The 22795-nt window shown below is 36.4% G+C and overlaps 1 protein-coding gene across 1 annotated transcript; it reads right to left on the bottom strand.

The window, feature by feature from the left end:
• Nucleotides 1–412: 412 nt before the first annotated feature.
• Nucleotides 413–22406, bottom strand: LOC125237042. The gene is made up of 4 exons (XM_048143975.1): nt 22280–22406; nt 11030–11155; nt 2683–2807; nt 413–1946 (listed from the first exon to the last, which is right to left on the bottom strand). The coding sequence occupies exons 1-4, from the start codon at nt 22304–22306 to the stop codon at nt 1940–1942; spliced, it is 285 nt and encodes a 94-aa protein (XP_047999932.1). The 5' UTR covers nt 22307–22406; the 3' UTR covers nt 413–1939.
• Nucleotides 22407–22795: the final 389 nt, after the last annotated feature.

The raw sequence follows: 22795 nt of genomic DNA, 5'->3' as shown, positions 1-22795 counted from the left end.
ACACCTATTCTACACTTCATCGTTTAGCTAATAAATATCTTATGTAATCAAATATACAATAAAACATCTAATCGATAAGCCAGTATAGTACAGAAGACAAAATTAAAAATACAAGCAGTCGAGAGTTTTTCAAATTCTTAATTAATAGGTACATGTGACATAACATATAAAAAGATTCTTTATATATCAAGCTAGTGAAAGGGAATAAAACGTTTTCTTGTAAGAATCGTTTCTTTTTTTAAATGAACTGTTGCCTTTATAAGAAATGTTAGTTTTGATGTTTGTTAGTTTTGTTTAGTAGTGTCAGTGGACATACTAGATCCATATTTCATTTATGATTTTATAATTACACGCTACGATATTTCAAGGCAAATAATAATAATGACGGCAATAATATTGATAATATTGTTAAATCAAAGAATACATTTCTAGCTCACATAAAAAACCTTTTTATATAGTCACAACGAAAATTATATTAATCTCACAATGAATCTCACTTTTATATTACAATTATAAACGGTGTCTTACATCTGTGCAAATAATATCAATGCAGTGCTATGATTTAATATCACAAATATAGCTTAATACTAAATTATATACTTAATTATCACGTTTTATACTAGAGCACATTTTTTTCTTTTATATATTATATTCATCGGCGTTAATATAATTTCAGTACGTTTAACCTTTTAAACACTGAACTACTGAATTGTTAAAAGGTTAAATATGCAAACGATACCCACTTCTCTAAACTAATTTCACTTTTCAAATAATTTAGAGATACTTAACGAACAAAAATGAAAAATCATTTGCAGGTGGCATTGTGTTGACATGATGTGAATTTTTCAATAGATTTTATTTGTAACAATCAAAAATAAATGAAAAAATATTTTTTTTTAATAAATCATGGCCAATAATATATGTAATTATGGGCCCTTTTCAAATAGAGTTTATTGTTTTGGCAACTTTTACTTAATTTACTTTTTCAAAATTATATTAGCACCGATGATTATTATACGAGACTTTATGACGAAACTATTCTCACTATAATTGTCATATTCATGTTTTATAGTACAATGTATGGTAACTCACTTATAGCCTAGCACAGAATGGCCAAAAATAGGTTCAATTCATTTGAAATACGAAGGCCCGATATGACTTGAGCCTTAGTGCTTTTTATCGGGCCTTCATATTTGAAACAGGGTATAGTTTTATTTTTAATTCGAACACAGAAGTAACTTCATAATGCTAATACAAAAATTAGACCTAAATATCTACGAATTGAACAGAGGTCTTTTGTTATTTCTGAGTTCGTGATGGCAAGTATAAGAAACTAGCTTAACCCGAATATATGAGTTATTTACGATTGAGCATAACTTCTTAATATAGTCTATACGCCTTATATTGGTATATTATTAAAATGGCTAAGTTTAAAAAAGTCAAAAATGGCTTAACATATTTTAGTCAGAATTTCTGTGCACTAGATTTATCTGAGTTTTTTGAAAAACGTTTTGTCTAAAATGCGTCGAAAAAATTGTCACAAGAATATTGCATTTTTTTATTTTAATAATATAGTTGGGTTTTTTTTATCGTCCGTTCTAATCGTAGCACAGTTTTACTTCAAGTCTTTGCATCACACTTTTCACTTACAATACCTAATTCATGTACGTTCTTAATGACCCAATACTTCTTGCCGCAATAATACGCTCGAATCACGCAGCGTCCACATCAAACCAATGAAGACGTATGAGAGTGGCCACATCGCGTGCTGCTTCAGGAACGCTCGGCGCTACGTTTAACGCGCCGCTTGCCAAGGACGCTTCTTGAAGGTAAGACTATAAGTCTTGTTTGATAAGTTGTGGTTGGTTTTCTTACGATTATATTCGTTTTTTGACAAATTTCCAACCACATTTAGTCATGGTTCCTTGCTCGGCATTTTTCATTCTCTGGAAAAAAAACATTAGAAATTATTGTCAGGTTATTTAATAACACATTAGTATTCCGAAAGTTTTAGGAAATAACAAATGATGCAAAAATTAGAACAATTTAATGTTTGCATTATTTTCCATTTTGAAAGCGAATTTCAAAGATACTTGTTGTCCTCTTAATAAATCTTTGGTGCTTTTAAAAAACTTAATAAGATAAGCTTTTATCGCCGACTGTACTTTTCTTTCATCGATCACTTACTGCTCTCCGAGACGTTTCTAAAAACCCCTTACTAGGCGGGGATTTTACAGAGTTCCTGCCCACCTTTCTGCTCCATCATCAGATCAGCTTCATGATACCACCATATCGCATTGTCACGTAATTTACATATGTGTGCAAAATTTCAGCGAAATCGAAAATCGGGAAGTGGATCAAATTTAACTCGAAAGATTTGATTACAGGCACACAACGGACAACGGGACAGGTCTGGTGAAAATAAGATAAGCTTGTAATCACGAATATTATTAAATGTTTTTGTTAGAATACTGCACTTATTTGTGTACAGTATAGTTTCTTCCTATTTGCAATAGGAATAGGAAGAAGTTACATTGGCAAAAACGTCGTATAATCCCGGGTGGGAATTATACCCGGCTTGCAGATCCGTGTCTATTTCTCGCCACACACGGACGGAGATTCCCGCCGGGCAGATCCGACGGACAGATACGTGTATGGCTAGCTATTAATGTCCATTCTTACCTTCCGAAGTAGACGTAGTCGTAACACCATTTCCTGGCACTCAAGTCTGTTGAACAGCAGGTCTTGTACGCGTCCTTGCCTTTTGTGAGCTTGGCACAGCGCTGGCATAAGTCCACTAACTCGTCCTGGGGACAAAACATCAACATAAATAAACATGGGTTATCGGATGCACTTACACACAATGTTTTTCATCAACCTTGGAAAATATAAATACAAGTTAAATACGGTACTGGACATTTTCAGAATTTGGGTCCCCCCAATTACCAAAAGTTGTTACCAAAAATTAACTCAATGTCAGTTTTGTGACGACAATTAAGCATAAAATATGTCTAAAAATCTACTTTTTTCACATTCTGAAAGTAGATTATCGCTTAAAGTTTATGTAACTAACACAAAAACAATATTTTTATTGAAATTTCATGCTTTATTATCGTCACAAAACTGACAGTGAGTTAATTTTTGTCAACAATTTTCGCTAATTGGGGGATCCCAAATACTGAAAATGTCCTACTAGAAATTTCATAACTCCGCAACTGCGTGCAATTGCACATTTACCGTTCGACTATTGATGGAAAACAATGAGTAGATTCGTGTTTTTCTTCGAAAAATAAACAGACCTTATTTATTTGCGTAGGTATTAGTCGTAAATGGTATATAAACAAAAAAATCGTTAAAAGTAAGTAAAAATAGAATTATGCCTTATCGGAGTAGTCTCAGAATACTTGATTAAAACATACAGAAGATTAAAAGATTAATTGTATTAAAACGAATTGCATGCACTTATACAAGGTGCTCGCGAGGAACCCGCATAACTTGAACCACGCGTTTCTGAGGCAAAAAGAAAGAAAAAATGTTATATGAATTTTAAAATTTTTCGCCAAAAAAAAAATATTTTTTTTGTTTTTTTTTTTACTTTTTTGGACGTATTTTCACATAAAAAAAATTTTTTATCCATAAAGTTGGCAATTAAAATGAGTTCCTTCATTTATTTTTCTAAAAACCAAGTTATTTGGAAGTTGTTCTTGTCACATTTTGACATCTATCAATGACTACTGTGAGACTATGCTCCACAATTGCGCATCAGCGCCGAAGAAACCTTTTCTACTGAGTAACAATACGGAAATGTTTTTTTTTAAATTGGCAATAACTCTGAAACTAGACGAAATCTAGAAAAGTTTATATGACATTTTATAGTCTTAAAATGTGACCAAGAATATGCCGTTAAAGTTATATGGGTTCATCGCGAGCACCTTGTATAATTAGAGATAATATCTAATTATGTTGACATAAAAATATTAGCGTAGATAAATATCTAAAACGCTAAATGATCGTAAATAAAATGGGTTTAACGATTTTACGATTACACAATTAGGTCAAAATATGGCAGACACATTTTTCATAAACTAGCATTTTAGGTACAATAAATACATACGCCTGTATTTCCATAACGGGTAGGCAGAGCACATGACACCTCTCAAGTAGGTACATATCTTAGCAATCAAGAGGTTGAATGAAAACGAAATTGTTACCAGCCTCTAGTCTACGCCACAATTTAACCCATATCCCACAGTCGACTTCTACGACACCCACGGGAAGAATGGGGGTGGTTAAATTGTTAACTCGTCACCACAAAGGCAACTAGGGATAAGTGGGGACTAACTAAATCACTTAAAAAGTGCTAAGTGCCACTTGCACCGCTTAACTCAAGGATAGTGGTCTGTCAACTGTCAAATTCAATTTAAAATGGGGGGTAACCTCGGGTTAACCCTGCATTTTCGGTAGTGCAAGTGACCCTAGTAATATTGGCGGGTTTAAATTATATTATGTAGAAATTAATTTATGTTAAAACCTAATGGCATAATTAGATACTTCTTCTGGTCTGACAAATTAATACAATGATGGTATGTACCTACAAATATCATTTTCGAAAATCCACAATAGGGATGACGACTACATAAAAAAATGCCATTCTGTTTAGTCCATCAGTTAGATCGTCCAAAAATACTGAACACATATTTTTCGCTTAATCTAATTAGTTAATGAAAAAATACAAAGATTTTCATGCTCTAAAGTTCCGGAGTGGGGGCTCGTGACGTCACTTCTAAGTAAAAATTGTACCTAGGCGTGACGTCACGCGAAACTTCAGCGCACTGTACCGTCGTCATTTTTCGTTTACGAGAAAAAATAAAAAATATGTGTCTAAAATTGTTTGATAATCTAACTGGAGGACTAATTAGTTTTTTTTTAATCGTCTCACCTATTCCTAAAATCATGTTTCTGAGTACTTGAATTAAATTCATGTAAGTTTCGAGAGCAGCAAAAACGTTCGTTGATAAAACTATGTTGATAAAACATTCCAACTCAAAGTTCACAAAATACTCGTATTGATAGTTTACATATAATAAAAAACCATCGTTCCTTGAATATAACCACAAACCACATATATACTATATCCATAATCTCTGATATAACTTAAACAAAAAATATTTTTTTTGAAAAAACCCTCGACATAGTGGACCGATTTTCATGAAACATGGCTAAGAGCACTCCCGACTAAGCTTTCAAAAAAAATCTAAGCTATGATGCCACACACAAACAGACAGACACGTCAAACTTATAACCCGTCGTTTTTGCATCGGGACACACATTACCAGCAATATAATTAAATATCTCAAGTCTCATTAAACGCATAGCAGTAATAATCTAAGTAATAAATCGTAATAAACAAATTACAGAGGTGGTTGACCAGAGTTGCCAAGCGGGATCTGGCATTTAGCGAGGTCTTAAGGATATCAACTCGAGATAATGAAATTTATGGACCCAGAGGACAAATATAGTGTTTATTCTTTACTAAGTCACTTTAAATCAATATTTCGATTAAAATTAACATGTATTTGAAGTCACTCATTGGCCGAACGCGAGAAAATAACGTTTTTGCCTTTTTTGTCGCGCAAAAGTTTTTTTCGATGATTTGTCACTTGTTTGCATTTGTGAGAATATTTTTTTTATACTCCTAGGATATTTGAAAACGACACACACACACACACACACATCAAAAAAGTACCTAAAATAAAATCCAAATCAATTATTTTTAGAAGCATTATTAAACATGTTTAGAACAAAATATGAAAATTGAAATCCAACGTTGCTTCTTTTTTTTTTATTGACAGGAGTATTAAAAAAATCAAATTAAAAATTAAAAAACATTAAAATTATTTATTTGTTCACATTTTGTACAAAATCTTACAGTTGCTGGTGTCTCCTTGTAAGTTATTTGCAAAATAACCTGTGCCAGGAGGCACCGCTCTTCATAGCTATAACGTAGTACCTCATATAATTAGTTAAATAATTAGTATTAAATATATCAACGTCCTTTTTTAGTTTTCTTATAAAATGGTATAAATATAAATTTTCTAGTTTTTACAATATTATCACAATCCCATCATTAGAACCATAATTTTTAACCGTCGCCTCATATCTCTCAAAAAGGACGGTTATCAAGTCGTCTGTATGTTTTTTTTTTATGTTTGTTCCTCGATATCTCCGTCGTTACTGGACCGATTTTGAAAATTTTTTTTGATTGAATGTATATGCATACAGATTGGTCCCATTTTTCACAGAACCCAGTTCTGATGATGGGATCCTGGAGAAATCGAGGGAACTCCTCAAATCTGAAAGGCATACATATGGTGATTTTTGTATTTTAAAGGAACAGCATGCATTTAGGTACGGAACAGTGACATTTGGTGCAGTGGATCTTCTGATGATGGCCAGAACGGAACTCTTCAAATCTTAACGGCACGCTTATAGTGACATAGATGGCTTATAGTGGTATTTTTATAGGAACAGCATGCACTTTCGTCCAGAACAGTAACATTTGATGCAGTGGAACTGCTGATGATGGCCAGAACCAAACTCCTCAAATCTGAACGGCACGCTTATAGTGACTTTGCCATTTTTATAAGAACAGCATGCGCTTACGTCCAGAACAGTGACATTTGGTGCAGTGGAACTGCTGATGATAGTCAGAACCGAACTCCTCAAATCTGAACGGCACACTCATAGTGACTTTGGTATTTTTGTAAGAAAGGCATGCGTTTAAGTTCAGTTATTTATGAAATAAAACTATGGAAACGGATTAAATCGCGTATAATGAATTTAAAATACATCCCGACGTTTCGAACTCTTTACAGCGTTCGTGGTCAACGGGTGACTGAGGAAAAATTAAAATGTGCAAAAGCTACCCACTTACAAGAAATATTAACGAACCATGACCACAAATAATATAGATTTCTAAGGCAGGTTCACACACTATTAATAAAGCCAGTTATACAACATTCAAAAAATTTACCATTACTCTGTTAAAAAATAATTAACCAATTAATCTACACAAAATTGACAAAGAAACAAACTGCAAATGTCCAACACCATACAACACAAATGCCTCACAGCCTTCGTCGTGCTTGTTCCATTATCAGATGTACTACTGGATCCCAAGCCGGTGGTAAAGTAAAGCCATCCTCTCTATTAAAGTTTGGATATTTCTTGATCTCAATGGCCTCTCGCAACATTCTGGGTATATATCGCTTCTCCTTAGCGAGAACCAGAGGCTTGTCAAACTTTATAGCATGATTGACTTTATCCATGACATGTTCAGAGACTGCAGACCTTTGCCGACGGTGCTTGACATCCGCTATGTGTTCCTTCACCCGTGTGGAAATGCTTCGTTTCGTCTGTCCCACATATGACAGCCCGCACTCACAGTCTAGCCTGTACACTCCCGCGCTTTGTAGAGGAGTTTGACATTTCACAGGCCTCAGGAATTGGGACATCTTCTTCATAGGCTTGAAATAAGTTTTAATAGAAGCCCGTTTCAAGATGTGGCTGATCCTATCTGTGACCCCTCTAACAAAGGGGAGAATTGCAGGCCGGCGCTCGACTGTAGGGATCTTCAAACGGGCCTTCTGCTTGACACGCGGTAGGCCATTGAGATCAAGAAATATCCAAACTTTAATAGAGAGGATGGCTTTACTTTACCACCGGCTTGGGATCCAGTAGTACATCTGATAATGGAACAAGCACGACGAAGGCTGTGAGGCATTTGTGTTGTATGGTGTTGGACATTTGCAGTTTGTTTCTTTGTCAATTTTGTGTAGATTAATTGGTTAATTATTTTTTAACAGAGTAATGGTAAATTTTTTGAATGTTGTATAACTGGCTTTATTAATAGTGTGTGAACCTGCCTTAGAAATCTATATTATTTGTGGTCATGGTTCGTTAATATTTCTTGTAAGTGGGTAGCTTTTGCACATTTTAATTTTTCCTCAGTCACCCGTTGACCACGAACGCTGTAAAGAGTTCGAAACGTCGGGATGTATTTTAAATTCATTATACGCGATTTAATCCGTTTCCATAGTTTTATTTCATGAGTAACTATCGCGGTAACCGAAGACAATATTCAGTTATTTAGTTATGTTTGTTAAGCATATTGAGTTTTCAAGTCAAAGTTTGTCAAGCTTCGATTTCTTATAATATAAACGGATTCATGAGGAATTATATTCATTTGTATTGCCATCTAATAATTAAAGCATTAAAAGCAGTTTTAAAAATACTTACACATTTCTACATAATCCAACATTCGCAAGTAGCTTTCACCAGAACCCGAAAGGCGACGGTTTTTTTTTTCTTAAAAATTATTATTTATAGGGTTTTATTTTATAAGTAGTTTTAGTTTAGTTATAGTTTTGTCAAAATATCAATGTCCTTATCCTCCTAAGGCCCAGCTATACAAATGAAAAATCCAGAATTTGCCACTGAAATATGAACCTTTAGTCCAGATAGGTACCTATTTATAGAGTTGATTTTGGTTTTGTATGAAAATTTAACTAAACAAAATAAATGCGACTCTGTTCCAATTGAATATGATTTGAATTTCATCGAACTGAATAAGTACTATAGGTAGGACCTTGGGCCTTAGGAGGTTAAAATCCTTATATGAGAATCATACAAAAACCGTCATAAATTGATTTGCAATATTTTAGATAATCCTATGCCTAAAAAAAGTAATGTCTCAATATCACTGTAGTCTAATTATTTTTAAAATCGGGACTTAATCGCGTATGACTGCATATTAAACTGACCTCCAACATTTCAGGGACGGCGTTGTACCCGTGGTCTTGGAGAAGACTGGCTTGAAATTACATCAACACCTTCTGACAGCCGCGCGAGTTTATCCAACTACCCGCACTAGAAGGTGTTGATGTCATTTCAAGCCAGTCTTCTCCAAGACCACGGGTACAACGCCGTCCCTGAAATGTTGGAGGTCAGTTTAATATGTACATACGCAATTAATTCCCGATTTTAAAAATAATCATGATTGTGTAATAATCGTAAATGTTTAAATCAGTGTGTCACTGTAGTCTGTCGTGATTTTTATACTACAAATTCTATCTAATTTAATACGCCTTGATTAGTACGATACTATTTGTTCTTCTTCTTATCGTGTCGAGGTTCCTTTCTTATACAGTAGATGCCCAATAGGCAGCAGCATTAACAGCCCTGGGTGTAGCGTCTCTCAGGTCGAGCTCCGAGCAGTGATGCGGGCACGCGGGGCAAGCCAGTAGGTGCGCCATGGTTTGCGGCGCTGTGTCGCAGGTGCATTGGGTCGAAGGGCTGCGGAGCAATCCCCATTTGGCCATGTTTTGCTTACAGCGACCAACTTGGGACCTGAGCCTGTTTAAGGACTTCCACACTACTATTTGTTGATAATTGTTGACATACTATTTGTTGATAATTGTTAATGACTTAATCTCTTTATCATGAAAGAAGCCGTGATCGCCTCCTTTGTAGGCAAACAGTAGAGAATGAATTGCAAAAAAATATGAAATATTATGAGATTAGAATTATTAAAGCTGTTCAAGGATTAAAAATAAAATTGATTGATTTTCAGAACTTATATTTACACTATCTTTTGCCCGTGTAAAATTCGAAAATTAAGTAATTATTCACACAAACTCCCCACTCCCATTAAGGGAAGTGGGGGGTTAGAAAGAGACAAAAAGTAACCTGGAATGGAAAAGTGTGTGTGTCTGTTTGTTTGTCTGTCTTTCACGGCAAAACGGAGCGACGAACTGACGGTGATTTTTAAGTGGAGATAGTTGAAAGGATGGAGATTGACATTGGCTACTTTTTGTCTCTTTCTAACGCGAGCGAAGCCGTGGGTAAAAGCTAGAATTATAAATGGGAAAGTGTGTGTGTATGTTTGTTTGTCCGTCTTTCACGGTAAATCGGAGCGACGAATTGACGTGGTTTTTTAATTAGAGTAGTTGAAGGGATGGAGAGTGACATATATGTATGCTAATTTTTGTCTCTTTCTGAGCGAAGCCGCGGGCAAAAGGTAGTATCTACACAATTTTATGTAGGTATTAGTGTCCTATTTTGGGGGGTGAAGGGTTAAAAATTATTTTCACCACACCCTTTCTCACCGTGGGTTGCCAAGAATAGCACTGAAAGTGCAATTTTATGTGCCGTTTGGGAATGCAGACCTGAGTTTATGTATTAGTTGGTAATTGGTATACAAACAATAGGTAACTGATAAAATTAATATGCTAATTACAAAAAACGTCGGTTTATCACAGTCTCACCAATGCTTGCCGCGTGACCGCGACATGAATTAAACGTAATCATCATCCTCGTGTTGCGTTATCCCGGCATTTTCCACGGCTCATGGGAGCCTGGGGTCCGCTTTGACAACTAATCCCAAGATTTGGCGTAGGCACTAGTTTTACGAAAGCGACTGTCATCTGACCTTCCATCCCGGAGGTAACTATTAGGCCTTATTGGGATTAGTCCGGTTTCCTCACGATGTTTTCCTTCACCGAAAAGCGACTGGCAAATTTAATATCAAATGACATTTCGCACATAAGTTCCGAAAAACTCATTGGTACGAGCCGGGGTTCGAACCCGCGACCTCCGGATCGAAAGTCGCACGCTCTTACCGCTAGGCCACCAGCGCTTCAATTTGAATACGGCATTGACGTTTGAAAATCCGAGCTATTTCTAAAGACAAATGTTCGGATAGTTTTAGAATAAATTAATCGATAGGTTAAGGGTGGGTTTCCACCAGAGATGCACTACGTGGATGTGTTTGATACCCACCAATCATGTTCATTGTTCCACAAGGCATAACGCTAGTGAGAACGGGTTCGACTGCTGATTGGTGGTAATCAAAAACATCCACGCATCTCTGGCGGAAAGGCACCCTTAAACAACGCGAAAATTCCAATGTAATATTTGGTTTCATTAAGAGCGTTCATCGCTTTCTCCATACAATGATAAGTGCACTTACGTCTGTTTTACACTGAGCAGACTCGGAGAATATGCCAGTCGCCTGATTTCCGGGGGGTCGCGCGTTCGAATCCCGGACCAGCATCGCAAGACACATGCATAATAGCAGCAACGCTATCGAGTGTTTCTGAAAAAGAAAGAGAAAAATAAGTTTTTTCGCAAAAAAATCATTTTTGGCACAAGCTTTTATCGCCGAGTGAACTTTTCGTTCAACAGTCATCTACTGCTCTCCGCGATGTTTCCTAAGAGGATACGGTAGCGAAAATGCTAAAATGGAAAGGAGCCCCCCTTTCAACTTGGGAATTTTAGTTAAATATACAAGTGTTATTAACTAGATTTATCGAAAAAAAAATTGTCCATTAAGAACAACTCAGTCAAAAGATATTTAAAAAAAATCTTTAAAATCGAGGTTCCGCTCTCGACTCTTTCCTCCTTCAAAACTTAATCAATCGGAACGAAATTTGAGAATCTGAATAACAATGAAATAATCTATGTCGAACCGTTTAGCTTTTTTGGTTAATTGTTACCAATCTTGAGTATCACACCTTTTTTTGCGCTACAATGAAAAAGGCCGTTTTTGGAAATTTTTGATTGGCTCTAGAATCTTTAAAAAGCAGGTTATCAAAAAAATCAAAACGGTCCGACACAGATAAAAATAATAACAATCTGTGTTGAAAAAATCATTGCTCTATCTTCAAAAACCAGGGAGGAAATAGTCGAGAGCGTTTGTATGGAGAATTGACCCCTACCGTATCGTCTTAAAACCCTTACTCGATGGGGATACAACATTTCATTACAGAGTTCCTTTCTGCTCCATCATCAGGTCAGCTCCATGATACCATAATATTGCATTGTCACGTGATTTACATATGTGTGCAAAATTTCATCTCAATCGGAAACCGGGAAGTGGGTCAAATTTAGCTTCTCAGTTTCGACCCAAACTAACAACAAGGCAAGTTGAGTAGAAGCTTGTAAAAACGCATTTTATCCACTCGTGGATAAAGTCATTTGACGAATACAGTCAAATTTTCTGCTTTAAAGTTGATAAAAGTGGGTAAATCTAGTGATGAAGATGATTTACCACCTGTGGAAATACTGGAAGCAGTGATAAACGCGTTTTGCATTGTACTTTCCTCGCTATAGTGAGGGGAAAAGTTTTGTGTTACACACGGGCGCAAACGTACTTTACTTCCCGTGTGTTGAACTCTGCATAGACTGCCATCTCTCGACACAGGCTTAAAACTTTTGAACCTCAATTCTGACAATTTGGCCCACATTCTTACCTTGATATGTGTTAAAATGTCAAGTATTAATATTAGCGCCATTTAGCCGAGAGTCCCCCAAAGGTGTAACGCCATCTTGGACACCGTACCTTTTTCTCTATGGTTCTGAGGTACGTTTTTTTCTTAGACTTTATCTGTATATACGGAGTTATATATGTCTTTGCTATGGGTAATAGACCCAGGAGGCTGGTCGTGCTACGTTGTTTCAATAATATATTTGACGACCGGTCTGGCGCAGTCGGTAGTGACCCTGCCTGCTGCGCCGCGGCCCCGGGTTCGAATCCCGGTAAAGGAATTTATTTGTATGATGAGCTGATGAGCACAGATATTTGTTCCTGAGTCATGGATGTTTTCTATATATATTCTATATATATTGTTGTGTGAGTACCCACAACACAAGCCTTCTTGAGCTTACCGTGGACCTCGGTCAATCTGTGTAAGAATGTCCTATAATATTTATTTATTTATTTAATCAAATTTACTACGTCACATTTTAAAATGAGAGCGTTTCCGATTGCGTGAGATCATTTCAAATCTGTAGGCTTGTGTCGTTCACGAACTATGAACTGTTAGGAATAAAATCCCATCAATGACCGAAATGAACTGAATCTTTCCGTGCTCTGAGAATCGGTCTTTGCTCATTTAGTTCAGTATAGGATCGGCGAGCGCGAGCGGTTTGGATCGAGAACGAGTGTGTGACTTTTTTTTTTTTTTTTTCTTTTATTATAGGACATTCTTACACAGATTGACTGAGGCCCACGGTAAGCTCAAGAAGGCTTGTGTTGTGGGTACTCAGACAAAGATATATATAATATATAAATACTTATATACATAGAAAACATCCATGACTCAGGAACAAATATCTGTGCTCATCACACAAATAAATGCCCTTACCGGGATTCGAACCCGGGACCGCGGCGCAGCAGGCAGAGTCACTACCGACTGCGCCGACTGAGAGCGAGAGCTACTTAGCAGAGCAACAAAAAACGTCAAGTTTTCATATTGAACTTCGTTTACTTACAACCTTTCGGCCCGGAATGTTACTATCTGTGGACTATTCGTATCATTTTGACACTATTCGGTCCCATTCGTTCTGATCTTTCCGACCGCAGTGGTCGCTGGTCTGGCTGAACTAAATGAGCAAAAGACCTAAAAGAGCGAACTAGTTCGTGGGAGCGATTGAACGAGATCGGAGCGCTCCGATCAACGAACGAAACGGCACAAGCCTACAAATCTGACAGATCTCTTTCGACAGATTAACCTGGTCAAAGCTATGCGTATGCTTCAATATTTATTGACACGTGAACTTTAACATCAATAATAATGTGCCCTAATTCCTGAGATTATCATCTGTATCAATAAATATAATATCTAGTATTGAATAAATAATTACTTATAAATAAATAGGATTGACCCCGTTTCTAGACTAGTCGCCATGTTTTAGAATCTTTAGATCACTAATCGCTTTGACCACGAGCTTTTACGTTATACACCGTGTTTTTAGGGTTCCGTAGTCAACTAGGAACCCTTATAGTTTCGCCATGTCTGTCTGTCCGTCTGTCCGTCTGTCCGTCTGTCCGTCCGTCTGTCCGTCCGTCTGTCCGTCCGTCTGTCCGTCCGTCTGTCCGTCCGTCTGTCCGTCCGTCCGTCCGTCCGTCCGTCCGTCCGCGGATAATCTCAGTAACCGTTAGCACAAGAAAGCTGACATTTGGTACCAATATGTATATCAATCACGCCGACAAAGTGGTAAAATAAAAAGTGGAAAAAAATGTTTTGTTAGGGTACCCCCCCTACATGTAAAGTGGGGACTGATTTTTTTTTCATTCCAACCCCAACGTGTGATATATTGTTGGATAGGTATTTAAAAATGAATAAGGGTTTACTAGAATTGTTTTTTGATAATATTAATATTTTCGGAAATAATCGCTCCTAAAGGAAAAAAAAGTGTGTCCCCCCCCCCTCTAACTTTTGAACCATATGTTTAAAAAATATGAAAAAAAACACAAAAGTAGAACTTTATAAAGACTTTCTAGAAAAATTGTTTTGAACTTGATAGGTTCAGTAGTTTTTGAGAAAAATACGGAAAACTACGGAACCCTACACTGAGCGTGGCCCGACACGCTCTTGGCCGGTTTTTTTTTTTATTTTGACGTTATACAGCACGCCAAGTATTGAGATAATTTTCATTCAAAAAAATAATTAAAGAAATTCTACTATAACAAAATGTCACGAAATCTAAAATGTGTAGTGGGAAGTACCTATAATCACCCTATAACAATTTTTATTTAAAATAAATTAGCTGTTTGTTTTTAACCCCCGACGCAAAAACAACGGGGTGTTATAAGTTTGACTTGTCTGTCTGTTTGTGTGTGTGTCTGCGGCATCGTAGCTCCTGAACGGAGGAACCGATTTAGATTCAGTTTTTTTGTTTGAAAGCTGAATTAGTCGGGAGTGTTCTTAGCCATGTTTCATGAAAATCGGTCTACTATGTCGTGGTTTTTTTTTTAATTTTGTGGTAAGGTTATAGAAAGTAGAAAGTGCAACCTACTAAAAGTATGTTATGTAACAATTTTGTTGATGGTATTTTTTTTTTAATAAATAAATAAATACTGGGGACACCTTACACAGATCAACTTAGCCTCAAACTAAGCCAAGCTTGTACTATGGGTGCTAAGCGATATATAACTTAAATAGATAAATACATAGAATAAATTTAAAAGTGGAAAATGTCTGCCTTGGGTGAGACTTGAACTCACGGCCTCTGGATCGATACTCCAGCGCTCTGCCAACTGAGCCACCAAGACTTCAACCAAGCCAGCGAAATTTTCCACTACTACGCTATGTCGCTACGGGTCCCATTGACCTTAGTAGTGGAAAATTTCGCTGGCTTGGTTGAAGTCTTGGTGGCTCAGTTGGCAGAGCGCTGGAGTATCGATCCAGAGGCCGTGAGTTCAAGTCTCACCCAAGGCAGACATTTTCCACTTTTAAATTTATTCTAAGCCTAGTGGCATCGATTGCAGACGTTTCTGCTAATCAGAAGTTAAAAGATAAATACATACTTATATACATAGAAACCATCCATGTTAAGTAACACATTAATACGATAGGGCTTTACTTATCACAATAATCACATGATATTTGTATTGATAGTTGTCGCGTGATTTTATTAAATTAAGTGATAAGAAAAAATGTTGCTGTGCTCATTCATGTCCGATTTAGGATCTATCTCAAACTGTAAGGTCAAATTGTAAGGTGTAAAGAGATCGCTCTTAAGCGATAAGACCGCCTGTTGTTACCTCTGTTTAATTTGTTTTGTTCCTTGTGTATTACTTGTAAACTATGTGAGGTGTGCAATAAAGAGTATTGTATTGTATTGCAAGGTCAATACGGGTAAGTGTGACGCGAGTCTAGCTTATTAACCCCCGACGCAAAAACGACGGGGTGTTATAAGTTTGACGTGTCTGTCTGTCAGTCTGTCTGCCTGTCTGTTTGTCTGTGTGTGTGCCTGTCTGTGGCATCATAGCTCCCGAACGGATGAACCGATTTTGATTTAGTTTTTTTGTCTGAAAGCTGAGTTAGTCGGGAGTGTTCTTAGCCATGTTTCATGAAAATCGGTCCACTATGTCGCGGTCGGAGGTTTTTTAAAAATTTTAATTTTGTGGTTAGGTTATTCGTAACATAAAAGTCATCTGGCAAATAGCTAATTTATGTATATATAACTTTGTAAGTTTTGTATGCCCGAACGGCGTCCGCATTGCGATTTTCGTGATATTTACTGTTTTTTTTTATCTGTCAAAATTACACGTGTTTTATGTACACTATACACAGTGTTTTTATTGAGTTCCGTTAACTTTAAGGGAAGGTTCTTTAGATCAAATACAATTAATTTCTCTACGACTCTAGTGTCTTAACTCTTACGGTTACCGAGTTATTAAAAAATAACAACCTTTACCACTTCCAATGTTATTTTTTTTGACATGTGCCGTCAATCTCTTGACACTAACTTGAATGTTATCCTTAATTGTCTCTCACACTGATTAATTCATTAATTATGTATGAAAACGATGAAAACATTTTTTTACGAATTTAACTAAAATTGATATACAGGATGGTTCCTGGTAATGAAGCTAACAACGCGTCGAATTTAACGGAAAACAAAAAAAACACGGTGTATAATCGAATTTGCATGTACATTTGTTATGGACATTATTACACTGTACATAAAACACGTGTAATACGATATTTAGGTAAGGTAAGAAGCTAAAACAAGTGCAAGGTAAAATAAATATTGCCTTGTGATACTAATTAATCCATATTAATAATATTATGAATGGGAAAGTGTGTGTGTCTGTTTGTTTGTCCGTCTTTCACGGCAAGACGGAGCGACGAATTGACGTGATTTTTTAAGTGGAGATAGTTGAAGAGATGGATAGTGACATAGACTACTTTGTGTGTCTTTCTACCCCCCCCCCCCCCACTTTCCTAAAGAGGGGGGTGGAAGTGTGTGTGTAGCATTCCGCAATTTTAGAATTTAACGCGAGCGAAACCGCGGGCAAAAGCTAGTGCTTCTATATTTATTACTAACTAGGTATACCGGAAACTATATAATCAGTCGGTTCTTATCTACTCAACCAATTACCAATTAATTGGAATATTATCAATGGGTTAGATAATATAAATAAATGATTGTATTAATAACTGAAATGACTGTATTAATGACATAAGGACGGGTAGTCTATCTCGCGGCGACATACGGCTCAGCCACGACATTGGTCTAAGCGCGACAGCGGCGAGCGGCGGCCATACATTGAAGCGAGACACAGCGATGGGACTTTTCATTCGCACGTATGGCTGCCGCTCGCCGCTGTCGCGCTTAGACTAATGTCGTGGCTGGGCCGATACTCTCGCGGCAATCATGTGCTAACCCTGCTGGCCGTGGTGGTACCCGTGTCAAAATTTCTGGTATACATACATACAATCATACCTGTATCCTGTTAAAAAAGGTAGGTAGAATACACGAAACTACTCAAGTTTTAATTCTGCTCTGCACGGGAAGCATGGTCGCGCGATAGACGATAAAATATCAGGCCGTCCCTATCGCACTTACAAATAGTGCGATAGGGACGGCCTGCTATTTTATCGTCTATCGCGCGACCATGCTTCCCGTGCTGACACAGTATAATAAAATTGATAAAGAGTAATATCGTACAGTATGCCCACTCCCTCTCGGTTACCTCACAGTTACTGCCTGTCAAAAACGCGAACAGTCGACCTGTCATATTTTACTCATACAAGCATAGTACGCGTTCACCTACACGAGCGTAGACTGTGTGCTAGGAACGCGCCTCTTTCATGAATTTGATCGCCAGTGTCCGAGGTGTGATTGCAGTGACAGGTTGTCAGTTTCTTTCCTACGCCACAATTTACCCCATATCATAGAGGAATAAGTAAGGGCAGAGTTAAATTGTAACTCCATACATACATCGGTAAATGCAAGTTATTTGTAGTGACATCTAGCTCATCCACTCATCAATCACGTGTCAATTAGCGTAAATTATCAGTACTGCTACTTGTCAATAGATGTCGCGACGAACAAAAAGTCTAATGCTCAACAATTTTTAGCTAATATTACAATAGTATTAATCAGTGCTCTGTTTTCAATTCCTTCTGCTTGAAATATAAGTTATAAACTGTTTTGATATTACATTTTTAGCAACGCAGCGCTGGTGGCATCTAGTATCGAGTAGTGGTACTGATAATTTACGCTATTTGACGCATGATTGACGTGTGATTGTCGCTAGATGTCACTTCAAATAACTTGCATTTACTGATGTATGGAGTTACAACTCTTCCCTAGAAACCGTAGCTTGCATATAAGATGATAAATAACTCAGGTAAGTTACAAGTATGAGATAGTGAGTTCATATAAGATAAACCAACTATTTATACACCGATACATTGAAATAACTGTTTACTTGATCGCTGTAAACAAGGTTACCTTTATAATTAACTTTCTCTATATTATTTATAGGCAATTAATGCTAGACTAATCTACAGGATTATTAATTATCGACGTTGTACATACTAGCAATGTGTTTTAGACAAAGACGTTTAAAAAATCGTACCTCGGTACCATCAAGAGTTATATACGGTCGCCTAGATGGCGCTACACCTTTGGTCCACTAGCGCTAAGTGCATAGAATTTGCACCCCTAATTAGCGTAAGTTGTTAACAAAAATTAACTCGCTGTCAGTCACTTCACTTCATTTGTAGTCGTCCAAATCTAATGTTTAATTTGTATTATTTATCATTTGTGTCTTATTTTGTATTTTCATTTCATTTCATTTATTATGAACCAACTTACACTAACAGGTTACTTACAGACTATTTTGTAGTTTCACAGTGCCTTGGTGTAAATTTTAATTCTGTGTTACTTTTTGATTAAATAAATAAATAAATATTGCAGTGACAGGTTGTCAGCCCAGCACCCACACCGCAATTGAACCCATATCCCACAGTTAACTTCTATGACACCCATGGGAGGAGAGGGGGGTGGTGAAATTCGTAACCCGTCAGCGTACGTGGACTTTTCTTGAATTATAAAGTAAATACCATAAAGTTTTCTTTTGTGGATGAGAACAGCCCATTTTTTTAACCCCCGACTCAAAAACGACGTCTGTCTGTCTGTCTGTGTGTGTCTGTTTGTGAACCGATTTAAATTTAGTTTTTTTTTTGTCTGAAAGCTAGTCGGGAGTGTTCTTAGCCATGTTTCATGAAAAGCGGTCTACTATGTCGCGGTCGGGGCTTTTTCAAAATTTTAATTTTCTGGTTAGATTATTTGGTACTTTTTACTTCTTGGTCACTTATTTGGACATTATGCTAGGCATACCCTGACTGAGGTCACGAAAATATCTTCTGAGAGTTTCATATGTAGTTTTTTTATACTACGCCGGTAGCAAACAAGCATACGGGCCGCCTGATGGAAAGCGGTCACCATCACCCTATGGACGCCTGCAACTCAAGGAGTGTCACGTGTCTAAGGAGTTGCCAATCCATTAGAAACTTGTACACTCCTTTTTGCTGTGTTAAGAGTACACAGCAAAAAAGAGTGTACAAGTTCTAAGGAGGGATTGAGTTGCCGACAACTCAAAGGACAATCGGAACAAATTAGTTCTGTAGGTCCTTCCGTCACCAGCACACCGCGCCCTCTAGTTGATAGCGTTAGGTAATATTTGCAATGAGAGAGTAATTTTTTGGCGCTTTGAAGCTTGGTCCCATAGTAACTGCTAAGTGTGACCTGAACGTGAACATTAACCCATATGCGCCCAACACATATTTTTTCCCCTATTTTTTGAAGTAACAACCTCATTCTCCTACTTATTTTAATGAGTAGTTGCGTGTTTTCAGCAGTGGGTCGAAAACGACCCTATGGGCATATATGGGTTAACTAGTTTCAGTCAACCGTTTTCGTTAGTTTACATACAGTATATGTAGTTTCTATAAAAATATTGTTTTTGTTTATTACATTAAGTGATAATCTACATTCAGAATGTGAAAAAAGTAAATTTTTAGGCAGATTTTATGCTCAATTGTCGTCACAAAACTGACAGCGAGTTAATTTTTGTTAATAACTTACGCTAATTGGGGGGACCCAAATTCTGAGAATGCCCCTAAGCTATATACTAGAAGACTTAGGTCTAAACTTAAACTTGGGTACATTGCAGGAACGCGTACGTTGCGCTAAATTTAATTTAGGTTTTATCCTCATTGTTCTAAAACTCGTGGTTATTACGGCTATCATTAGATTTTGTTTAACTATGTACATGATAAAGTATTGAACTTATTGAACTGTATTGAGTTTATTTGCAAAAATATGAGAGGAATTTGTTTATTGAATATTTATTAATAAGTAATTAGTATTTTCTGTGGCATTCGTTGAAACATAAATATACATAAATACAATCATACAATCACGCCTGTGTCCCATGAAGGGGAGGGCAGAGCACATGAAACTACTCAGGTTTCAGTGCCACTCTTGGCAAATAAACATAAATATGAAATTGGAATTTTATTTTAAAGCTTAAAGAGCAATTACTCTCTCAGTCTTATTACTCTTATTAGACTCAAATCTATTTATTTTCAATGACTTTGACAATTTTAACTATTTCCATCGTTTATTGCCTACTATTCCTACTAATAAATAATTAATAAATATTAAAGCACATTCTTACACAAATTGACAGAGTCCCACGGTAAGCTCAAGAAGGCTTGTGTTGTGGGTGAGTCAGACAACGATATGTATAATATACATAACATACATAGAAAACATCCATGACTCAGGAACAAATATCTGTGCTTATCACACAAATAAATGCCCTTACCGGGATTCGAACCGGGGACCGCTACGTAGCAGGTAGGGTCACTACGCGACCGGTCGACTAATATGATGAATAAATGTCCGAAATAAATGATTTTTTTTTTCTTATGACTTACTTATATACATATGTCTGTTTTTTACCAAGCCGTTTTGGGTACATATCCATACTATAATATTATAAATGGGAAAGTGTGTGTGTCTGTTTGTTTGTCCGTCTTTCACGGCAAAACGGAGCGACGTATTGACGTGATTTTATAAGTGGAGATAGTTGAAGGGATGAAGAGTTACATAGGCTAGTTTTTGTCTCTTTCCAATCCCCCAATTCCCTAAAATGGGGGTGAAAGTTTGTATGGAGATTTCCGCAATTTTCGAATTTAAAGCAAGCGAAACCGCGGGCAAAAGCTAGTTATTAAATAATGTAAGGTAGCTAATTATTACCTGTTTTGTGTATTTACTACTAATTCTATAAATTTTTCAAGACAATGCGTCAAAACACATTGTAACTTAAATGTAATATATACATGTAATAGTAAATATCATTACCATTTTTTATTTGTATTTTGAACAAGACAAACTTAAATTTTTTTTTATAAAAGAATTGGTTTATATTATATATAAAGTCATATCTTAATCAATTCCTAAATCTACATACTAATATCATAAATGAAACTAGACAAATGAAAACACCGAAAACTTATAGCTATAAAATTGGCCAAAAATAAATGTGATTATGAAACATTCAAAAACTTGAAAAATGCCTAGAAATGTATAAATGTATTGTTAGGGCATTTTTAGAATTTGGCCCTCCTCCAATTAGCGTAAGTTAACAGAAATTAACTCGCTGTCAGTTTAGTGACGACAATTATTTTATTATTATTTATTTATTGTTATTAATATACAGTGACAAACTTATGTCTAACATATAGTCCCACAAAACTCTGGAACAGAACGAGTTTGTCTGTGGGATCAACAGTCTCTCAATTACATAAACAATTAAATTAACTTAAAGAAAAATCATTAAACTTCTTAAATAATAGATAATATAAATTATTGTAATATATATAGGAAATGTTTTTTTAGCATAGTTTTAAATTTGTTTGGGTGCTTTTCACTTCGGATGGCTTCAGGTAAGCTATTGAGCAGATATGGAATACGCTTTTTTAGCGATCTGTCACCAAAATAATTATGAATTCTAGGCACAGATAGCTTACCTGTAGCCACCGACTTAGTGTAATAGCTGTGCCCTATAGGATGTATTGGCGCATTAGAAGAGTTAGGGGGGGTTTTGCACTAGACAGCCATTAAGCATAAAATCTGTCTAAATATTAACTTTTCTCACATTTGAATGTAGATTACCGCGTAAAGTTTATGTAATTAACACAAAAACAATATTTTTATTGAAATTTCATGCTTAATTATCGTCACAAAACTGACACTGAGTAAATTTTTGTTAACTTACGCTAATTGAGGGGGTCCAAAATTCGGCAAATACCCCTTATGATATTAATATGAATTATTACAATCCCTTCAGTACATTCTACGTCTTAATCGCAAAGAAAACCCAAATAAATAGTTCAACAACCCCACTCACCAGTAGACAAAACACTAACGCAACCATTTTCACTGTTTCACCAAAGTCTTCCCACCGTCTAGTTTCACCCGCGTTTCTTCCCACCGTCTAGTTTCACCCGCGTTTCAACACCGTTTGGCGGTAACGTTGTAGCGTATTAATGATATAACGCGGCGGTTGTTCATACTGCCAGCGACTTGTCCATGTTTTCACAAGACCTATTCCCACATACAATTGTATTTGAAACATAGGTTTTGTTCACTGGTTTGTTGTTGTTATCAAACAGTTGTTACTCGCGTGCTCTGGCAGTGATAAAGATAACTGAAGTGATGTGCAATTGTCTAGTGATGTAAGAATTCGGGTGTATTGGGATTTAAAGATTCCGTTTTTTTTTTTTTTAATTTAATTTCCGTTTAAAAAAGCGGCAAGTTTTAAAAAAAATGGAGGAAATTTTATCTTAACCTATATAGATAATTTAAATTTCGCGCAATTTTTATTGACAAACTTGTCTGACTGACTATAGTTATAACCAGCAGC

The sequence above is a fragment of the Leguminivora glycinivorella genome, chromosome 20 (genome assembly GCF_023078275.1).
Source record: "Leguminivora glycinivorella isolate SPB_JAAS2020 chromosome 20, LegGlyc_1.1, whole genome shotgun sequence".
In the NCBI taxonomy this organism is placed as follows: domain Eukaryota; kingdom Metazoa; phylum Arthropoda; class Insecta; order Lepidoptera; family Tortricidae; genus Leguminivora; species Leguminivora glycinivorella.
Note: the sequence above shows the minus strand (reverse complement) of the source record. Positions and strands in the feature narration are given on the sequence as shown.